The 10,262-nt window shown below is 35.8% G+C and overlaps 2 protein-coding genes across 2 annotated transcripts; both read right to left on the bottom strand.

The window, feature by feature from the left end:
• Positions 1–896: 896 nt before the first annotated feature.
• On the bottom strand, positions 897–2,405 carry LOC133193953 (uncharacterized). Its single transcript, XM_061329864.1, has one exon. It carries the CDS (start codon positions 2,403–2,405, stop codon positions 897–899), a length of 1,509 nt encoding a protein of 502 aa, XP_061185848.1.
• A 60-nt stretch (positions 2,406–2,465) lies between these two features.
• Positions 2,466–5,006, bottom strand: LOC133193954 (uncharacterized). The gene has a single exon (XM_061329865.1). It carries the CDS (start codon positions 5,004–5,006, stop codon positions 2,466–2,468), a length of 2,541 nt encoding a protein of 846 aa, XP_061185849.1.
• Between the last annotated feature and the right edge of the window lie 5,256 nt (positions 5,007–10,262).

Genomic DNA, 10,262 nt, shown 5'->3' on the forward strand with positions numbered 1-10,262 from the left:
AACAAACTGTCTTTTATTGTTTGTGAATTCAGGTACAAGTTATTTTTAGGATGTAAACACATGATGGCTGGAAGTGCAGCACACCGCATGTAATCAATAGAGATAAGTTTGATACACCACAGAGTAAGTTTCATATGTATTATAAGTGATAAAGATTTATGTTTTTCTACCATTTGAACTGTACAGTAAGCATTTTTACTGATGAACTATTTATATGATCAGCATGTAGTGTTCTCTTGTACCAACGACACAGGTTCAATTCAATGTCTTTATTAACATGAACACATTCTGGCATTGTATAGCAAAGTCCTTGTCTCTGACATAGTATGACAAAGTCCCTGTTTCTGACATAGTATGACAAAGTCCCTGTTTCTGACATAGATTGACTACAAATAAAATGTAAATATAATAAATACTTGTACTCAAAACAGAATATACATATAATGTAACCTTTTATCAATATAAATCATGACACAAAAAGTGCTCCTTCTTTTAAACTTTGCAAATAGTGGTAATATGACAAATTCCTATTCAAATTCAATGTAACAAGTAAATGCATATAGCAGACAGTATGTAATAAATAATTAATATATAATTACCGTGATGTATGTCTGGTACTTTCAGCTAGAACACAACAAACTACTGCACTCACTGATCTAAATATGGCGCTCGTGCATTTCTCAACATTTGATAAACGTATCATTCTGATAAAATTGGAATGCACAGAAATCGAAACTTACGGACAAAATTGGAATTCAAAATAAGATATACAGATTGTCCATTACACCGGCCCCTAAATGTGTTTTTACAAAAACATATTTCTCAATATACCAAAAATGGACAAAACGATGTATCCAAAATGAGTTCATTCACTAAACATTTCATTGCACAAAGGTTCACTGATTTGTTTTCTCTTTTTCACAATCTGTTTCCAAAAGAAGACAAAGTTTTGTCACTGGCCTCGTTATAATGGAAGACAATGTCTTTATCCTCGCAACACGCACAACATCATAGTTGTCCTTTATCACTTCGAGCACTCTACCGAGATTCCATGCGTTTCTTGGAGTGTTTTCCACGATGAGAACTAAATCACCCTCTTGTAAGTTTCTTTCCTGCTTCAGCCACTTCTGTCTCTGTTGGAGAAGGGGTACATATTCTCTGATCCAACGTGTCCAGAAAACATCAGCCAAATACTGAATCTGCTTCCATCGACGTTTTGCGTAGTTGTCAGAAGTATGGAAAATTCCAGGGGGAAAGCTCTCTCCTGATCTCATGAGTAGTATATGATTTGGTGTAAGTGCACAAAGGTCATTCGGATCATCTGAAGCTTCTGTAAGGGGTCGTCCATTCATAATAGCTTCAATTTCACAAAACAAGGTTAACAGTCCCTCATCATCCAAATGAATTGTTTGTTCATGTAGAACAGAATACATGATTTTCCTGACTATCCTGATGAGGCGTTCCCATACTCCTCCAAAGTGAGACGCAGCCGGTGGATTAAAGCTCCATTCAATTCCTGACTGTAATAATTGACTGGAAATGCTGTTCGTATTCCAGGAATGAAGTGCTGTTCTTAGCACACGTTCTGCACCAACGAGATTTGTTCCATTATCAGACACTATATAAGTTGGTTTTCCTCGTCGTGCAATAAGCCTTCGAATGGCGTCAATACAGGAGTCTGTATTCAAGGAAAAGGCAACCTCTAAATGTACTGCTCGGGAAGATAGACAAGTAAATATGACACCGTACCGTTTTACTATGCTGCTTCCTCTTTTAAGCTCAAATGGACCAAAATAATCCATTCCCACTCGAGTAAAAGGGGGTTCATCAGGTTTCAGTCTCTCGCTGGGAAGGTCTGCCATTTTCTGTTTCAAAGTAGGTGCCTGATATCTTCTGCATATAACACATCTGGAAATGATGGACTTCAAAATTGATGACACACCAAGAATCGAATATTTTTCACGGATAAGTGCCAGCGTTAAATTTTTTCCCAAGAGTCCGACAGATTTATGTGCTTCCTCTGCTATCAACCTGGCTAATACAGACTCTTTGGGAATAATATCTTGATGTTTACTGTTAAGAGTTGTATCCAGTTTCTTAAGTCTACCGCCTACACGTAGAACTCCATTGTGAACAATTGGGTCTAACTTGGCTAATCTTGATAACCTTTTCACAACTCCATTTTCACTTGAATTCAAGTCTTTAAATTCTTGGGCAAAATGCTTCATCTGCACATACTTCAAAATGTCTGTTTCTGCTCTGTCAAGAATGTCTACATTTAATGAAGGTCTTTGTGTAGCATTTTTCAATCTGTTATGCATTTCCTTCATTTCCAATTCTTGTATTTTCTCTTCTGTAAATCCCTCCGATATCATTCTTGATCTCCGTTCTCTTTTCCTCTCCATTATTCCTTTGAGGTTTTCTCGTGCTAAGAGTAGCCATCCAGTCACTGTTTTCAGCTTTTTCTAGGAAGAGAAGTGCTGGAGTAATCTTTCCATTCCTTCCACTGTTTCTGTTTTAACTGCTGTGTTGATGCTGTCCTTTATTTCAGCACTGTCAATTTCTGACGAATCACTAATGATTTCAGAAGACGGCCATGAAACATCCGGTTTCCATAACCACTCAGGACCACTGAACCATGCTGCTGAGTCAAGAAATCTACTTACTACTAGTATTCCCCTTGACACACAGTCTGCTGGATTATCTTTAGAGTTGACATAGTGCCACTGGTTGACTGTAGTTGCTGCATGAATTATGGCAAGCCTATTGGCAACAAATGTTTGAAAACGAGTTTTTGTGTTATTTATGTAACGAAGAACTGACATGCTATCTGTCCAGAAGTAAACTTGATCAACTTGGTTATCCAACTGTTTTGTAACTATCTTGCATAATTTCACTGCTAAAGTTGATGCCGTCAACTCAAGCCTCGGTATCGTCACTGTTTTTAACGGTGACTTTCCAAGAACAAAGGAACAGTGGATTTTTCCAGTCTCACTGATGAGTCGTAGATATATAACAACTCCTATTCCAACTTCACTGGCATCTGCAAAACAATGCAACTCCTGACATGTCGTTCTCCCGAAGTCTTGTGGCTTGTAGCATCTTTCAAGTGTTACATTTTCAAGTTCCTTTGCTTGCGTCAGCCAATTTTTCCAGTCCTTAAGCTGACTTCCTGTATTCTCTTCATCCCATCCAATTGAATTTTTGCACATTTTTTGAAGAAGTGTCTTTGCTGTCATCACAAAAGGTGACACGATACCAAGAGGATCAAATATTGAGCTCACTATTGATAGAATTCCTCTTCTGGTTGTTGGCTGATTTTTAATGTTTATCAGGAATCCTAAATGGTCACTGTTAGCAAGCCAGTACACACCTAGTGCACGTTCTACGAGTGTTTCACTTTCACCTTCAAGGTTCCATTCCTGCACATCTTTAGCTCGATCATCTTCTAGAACAGATTCTAAGACTTGTTTTGAGTTACTAATCCATTTTGTCAGATGAAAACCACCTTTGCTACAAAGTGTAGACAGACCTTTAATGAGTAGGGCCGCTTTCTTCTCTGTGTCAACCGAAGCCAAACAGTCATCTACATACATATCCTTGAGTACTGTGGTCACCACTGTAGGATCAAAGTCGGAACCATATTCTTTAGCTGTCTGTTGTAGTGCATAGTTACAGCAAGTTGGAGAGGAAGTGGCTCCAAAGATGTGAACTTTCATTATGTATTGTTCAGGGATGGCATCTAGATTGCCATCCTTCCACCACAGAAATCTTAGACAGTTTCGATCTTGTTCGGGGATTAATACTTGGTGAAACATAGCCTCAATATCTCCTTGTATAGCAATTTTCTCCTGACGAAATCTTAAAAGTACACCAAGTAAACTATTTGTTAGGTCGGGTCCTTGGAGTAACTGGCTGTTTAGTGAAATCCCCATATACACTGCAGAGCAGTCAAACACAACTCTAATCTTCCCTGGTTTTTTATTGTTGTAAACTCCGTGGTGCGGTAGGTACCACACTCTGCCAGCCTCTCTTTGTAGCTGACTTTGTGGAACAGGTTCTGCATATCCCTTCTCAAACAGCTTGTTCATAAAAGTCACATAGTCATCTCTAACCTTTGGATCCTTTATCAGTTTCTTCTTTAGACTCCCAAGTCTCTGAAATCCTTGCATGATATTGTTGGGTAACTGAACTAAGGGATCCTTAAACGGAAGTCCAATTGAGTAATGACCATCCTGAATGTGAATAGATTCTGAAACTTGAGTTAAGAAGCTCTTATCTCCTAAAGAGTTTTCTTTTACGTCATCCACAAGACGTTCTGGAAAGTCATAGTTTATGGAATCTTTCACCATCTTTTCTAAGTTTCTGTCTCTTTCCTGAGCATCTTCTATAGCTACTTTGTTTACGTCATATGTATCTGATGCATTTTCTCTAATGACATTCCATACTATCCATCCTAGTCGTGTCCTTGTTGCGTGGGGAGAACCACTTGGCCCAGCAATTACTTCGAATGGAGAATAGGCATCTGGAATGTTATTTCCAATCATAATTCCAATTTCTGCATCTATTTCTGATGTTTGAATTGTTGAGAGATGTGGCCACTGTTTTAACTCTTGCTGCGTTGGAATGTGTTCTTTTGATACAGGCATATGTTCCTTTGTATACACATTCGGTAGATCAATCACATGTTCCATTGAAAGTCCACACACTTGCAAACCACTGATAACATATGTGTTCAATCTCTGAGAATTCCCCATTGTCTTTATAGTGATTTGTTTCTTCTTGCCATTTGCTCCAAGCCTATGCATTATGTTTTCTGTACAAAATGACACACTGCTGCCAGAGTCAAAGAATGCATAAGTTTCTATGCTATACGGTTTATTTTTCAGTTTTACTCTCACTGGAATTATTGCCATAGCACAGGTTGTTTCTCCGGCCCATTTATCACTAAAGGCAGTGATGTGAGGTTTGGAGAACTTGCATGTAGTTTTGACATCTGTTGACATAGGATTAATGTTTTCTTTGTCTTCATCTGTATGTTTTGATACACATTTCGCAGGATCATGTAGGATCGTAGGGTGACACCTGCTACATATGGAACACTTAAGTCTTGCTTTGCATTTTTTAGTTATGTGGCCTTTCCTAAGACATCCATAACACTATCCATTATTTCGCAGGAAGTTGTATCTGTCTTGAAGTCCTTTGGTTACAAACTTCTTGCAGTCATTCAGTGCATGGGTTCTACTTTCACAGAATTCACATTTCTGTTCTCGTAGATTAAAGTCTTGTACTTCACTTGTAACATCAGTAGACGCAACAGCTCTCTTCTGGTTACGATCTTGATTTCTGGAATTTCCACCAATAGATGCATTACCATAAGTAGGATCATTCGATTTCTTAGCTTCTGTTTTCACAAAACTTACAAAATCTTTAAACTTCACTGTCTTCTTGGCTTCTTTAGTTTTCAGTACAACATTTCTCCACCTATCATGCATATACACAGGAAGTTTTGTCATAAGTCTCTTTATGTTGTCTGAATAATTTAAGACAGAAACACTATCGATGCTTTCAGCTGCATTCTGACACTCCACAAGGAACAAGGAGAACTCATCTAGCATCTTTGCATCCTTCACTGCTGGCCAGTCTAATGCCTTCTTTATGAATGCTGTTGCAATTACCTCACTGTCTCCATACCGCTCTTCAAGTTGATTCATAGCTGCTTTGTAGGCTCTGTCTCCTGACATATGACTAAATCCAGACACTACTCTGTATGCTTCCCCAAAAGTCATTTGCTCAAGATAATTCATTCGTTCATCATTGTCTTTAGTATTCATCACTACTTTGGTATTAAACTGTCTGACGAAACGTCTAAATTCTAATGGATTGCCTCCAATTTTTTTTATCTCTGGTACAGGTTTCCGGAGGTATGTACAACGCACTGCATAGCATCAGATTCAGAGGTCTGTAGTTTTGTTTCATCAAGGCAATGAAGGTCAAATGGTGGAATTTCTTCACGTTTAGGTATGAATGTCTCTGCGTTTGGATTCAGAGGCCTCTCAAACAAGGACGGTACTGATGCAAACTCACTATGAAACAAAGGCGTTCTTGGCGTTGGTTTTGGTGCTAATGTTCTAGGATTCACTATATCAATGTTAGAAACATCATCATGAAAATCAGCATCACTACACCTTTCATATTTCTGAAGAACTTCTGTTTTAGCATTCGCAATAGCAATATTTGTATTCAAGTCCAACTCTTCTTCTTCAAGTTTTAGTTTGACTTTCGCTATCTCTAACTCCTTCTTATGAGAAAGTGCTGCTTTGCGAGCTTCTAACTCAGCTACTCTTTGTTCTTCTTCAAGGCGTTTAGATGATATACTTGTAGCTATAGATGTGCGAGACTTGGAGTTCAAGCTTCTGACAGTTTCTTTTGTTGCTTCTACTTGTGATTCCTCCTTTACACTCTGGTGGTAGGAAAAGAACTCCTCTATTTCTTTCGTAAAGTTCATGAGAAACACATCGTAATCATAATGAGTCTTAAGCAATTCTTCTCTCTCCTCCTTGTCAGTCAATTGAGAGATAAGTTCATCAAACATAACAAGAAAACGCTCATAATCCTCAAGCCATGCAGCATACTTTCTTCTTACTGTTTCTGGAGATTCATTATCAGAAATAATCTGTCTTTTTACACCACTTGTTATCTTCAGTGTTCTAAATGTTTTATTGTATTGTTCTTGTTTATATACCTTTCCTTTGTCTGTTAATTTTCTGTTTCGTGTTCCCGATCCTGTTTCTTCTGTAACGGGCATTATGCTCATAACCTGGATCGCTCATGGAATCACGCCAATGTTGTAGTGTTCTCTTGTATCAACGACACAGGTTCAATTCAATGTCTTTATTAACATGGACACATTCTGGCATTGTATAACAAAGTCCTTGTCTCTGACATAGTATGACAAAGTCCCTGTTTCTGACATAGTATGACAAAGTCCCTGTTTCTGACATAGATTGACTACAAATAAAATGTAAATATAATAAATACTTGTACTCAATACAGAATATACATATAATGTAACCTTTTATCAATATAAATCATGACACAAAAAGTGCTCCTTATATTAAACTTTGCAAATAGTGGTAATATGACAAATTCCTATTCAAATTCAATGTAACAAGTAAATGCATATAGCAGACAGTATGTAATAAATAATTAATATATAATTACCGTGATGTATGTCTGGTACTTTCAGCTAGAACACAACAAACTACTGCACTCACTGATCTAAATATGGCGCTCGTGCATTTCTCAACATTTGATAAACGTATCATTCTGATAAAATTGGAATGCACAGAAATCGAAACTTACGGACAAAATTGGAATTCAGAATAAAATATACAGATTGTCCATTACACAGCATATAACATGTAAACAATCTACAGCTACAATATTTTCCCGCCATTATAATTGTCCATTGTCTCAAAGTTCTTATTTTAGAATTTGTGTTTGTGTCTCATAGTAATGTTTTGTTTTTGTTTTGTTTATTGTAGTTTTTTTTTACCTCTTCTGAGAGAATCTATAATAAAAGCAAACATTATAACCTACATATCTTTATTTACCTACCTGAAGTAGCTTTATTTACCTACCAAATACTTATTTCTTAAATTAGCATTTTTCTTGGGATGTGCAGAAAATCACACATTGATGCAGTGATAATTTTCAGCTTTAAACTCATCTGAAAACAATGTATGAAAAAAACACTCTTGAAAGCGTGTCTTTTTCTGCGCAATTGCAATAAAAGTTCTAAATGTTTTGGGGCTATATACAACAGTTAATTTGTGACCAAACAGTTACATCTTGAATGAAATAACAAAGAAGACCAGTTCTGGATTGATTTAGCACAATGTGAAGTAATCATAATTATCCATGCCTCACCGCACACAAAGTGGTGTACAGTTACTCTAACAATGAGAATACATCTTTAGCTTAAAAGTGTTCAAACGCAGTAATGTTTAAACTATCTGTGCTTTCGATTGCTTTTTTTTTTAAATCTCTAGTATAAATATTAGTAGCCATATACTTGCGACTTTTGTCTTTTTTATATAAAAAGCAAAATTGTGAAAAGTTGCATTGAAATAGCTAAATAAAGCTACCTGAGGTAGCTAAATAAAGCTACGGTAGGTAATTCTAGCTACGTAGCTAAATGTACTGATTTTACTGGACTTGGTTATAGGAAAGAGAAATGAATCTGTGAGTACCTTCCTAATCTTTAATTTTGGTTTAAAGAGAAACTTTAGTTATCAAAAGTTTATCCAAGAATATACATGAAAAATACATATTCAATATAACACTATATGTTTTTGTCCTACTACTCCATGTTTGAAGTTTTCCTTTTTCTCCCGCAATTCCTCCATTGTTGTCTGCTTCATTCTTTCCGGTCTCTTTTGTTAGCTAATGCAAGGGAAGTAATCCAATTGTTTTCCAACAAAGTTTTACAACAATTCATTCAGATATTTTTCTTAAAGTCTTTAGTGTCTACCCTATTTTGTTTATTTAATCTATTGAACAGTGCATTCTCATTCTACAGATTTATGTAGAATTTTCTAAAGGTGTCTGGATTTTGCAAACAACATAGCTCTTCATGCGATATAATTCTACAGGTAAAATCTAATAAAAATTAAAAGTTAAATTGTTCTTATAAAAAAGAAAAATAGATTTATTATACATGGAGTTTGAATGTAAAATACATGAATTTTAACAGGAAAGTCCAGTCCAAATATTTCTGTAATAAAATATAACAAATGCTCTGGTTGCCATGGAAACAAGAAGTCATATGTCTGGGTAGATATATTTTTTGAAAGACTATTCATATGCATCATGTTCACAAAATTTTAGCCAGAAATATTTTTTTCCACTTTCCATGGTTATATAGTGTGAAGCTCAATGCTTACTGGCATGGCCTCTTAATCACTAAGTATCTCTACATTTAGACTGAAATATGTTCAAATAAATATTTTCAAAAACAGAAAAAAAAATGAAAAAGGGGGAGGGGGAATGGAGCTAGATCTGCCTTTTCCATAGTAAGGGGGCTGTATTTCCTTTGAAATTGGATGTCCTTAGTTACCCCCCCCCCCCTTTTGATTCTTAAACCAAACAATTGACCACGAAAAGTACTATTATTTTCTGAAATACACACGTGAAAGATGTAAAAAATTAATATATTTCCTTTCCATCCCTCAGGAATAACTTTAAATTACATGTAGTATTTTGTATTTGGTTGCTAAATTTTCATTCCACACCGTCAAAAACGCTAAAATATAGGTCGTATTATTTTTACAGTTTTAGTTTTGCTTAAATCCTGTTAATTTGATATTTATTTAAATTAGCTAAGATTTCTATACATATACTAGCATTTTTAATGAAGCTTTAAAGTTGAATAAATGAATAATGATTTTATTTCAACATAAGCATGTGTGGATGGATATTATGGACTTGAATGTAGAGGTATTTGTTCAAACAACTGTCTGGACAATAAGACCTGTAATCATACAACTGGAAACTGTGACCATGGTTGTTCCGATGGCTGGACTGGTGGACGTTGTAACATAAGTAAGATTCTAATTGTTTGCTTAGCACTTTCGATTTCAGTTGCCTCAACCTGAAATAGATTTCATATCAATACAAATTCCAAATTCATGGATGTTAATAAAGTTCTACTGATATAAATAAGCTTCAAATAAAGAGCTATAGGAGTGATTTTGAACGTTAGATAAAAATCTGGACGTGTTTTTTAATCTGTGACAACCAAAGTAGTCCAGAATTCTCAAAACATGTAGAATAATTACCCCTTACTCTGATTTTTAAATTGAAAGATTGTCACTGCTTTTTCCAAAAATTTAAGACGTGCAGATGATAAAGACATACGTAAGGTTTTTGTTGATATAATACCATTTTTAACACAAAGATTAATGGTACATGTCGTAAGGAAATAAGAATATATATACAAAATGCCATAAGATGAATTTGTTTTGCATATTATTATGCTGAATATCTTTTAGCGTGTATGCCGGGGACATATGGACCAGATTGTTCTAAGAATTGTAGTGGTAACTGTCTGAAGGGAACCACCTGCAATGAATTTACAGGGATTTGTGACGAAGGATGTCTTCCTGGATACAAGAACGATAAATGCGATGAAGGTAATACAACTAGATAAATTCCCTAGTTTATAGGAGTATGTAATACAGCTTTAGGTAGCAAAATGA

The sequence above is a fragment of the Saccostrea echinata genome, unplaced genomic scaffold, assembly GCF_033153115.1.
Source record: "Saccostrea echinata isolate AGI-Se365-2 ecotype Australia unplaced genomic scaffold, CSIRO_AGI_Sech_v1 ptg000028l, whole genome shotgun sequence".
NCBI classification, from domain to species: domain Eukaryota; kingdom Metazoa; phylum Mollusca; class Bivalvia; order Ostreida; family Ostreidae; genus Saccostrea; species Saccostrea echinata.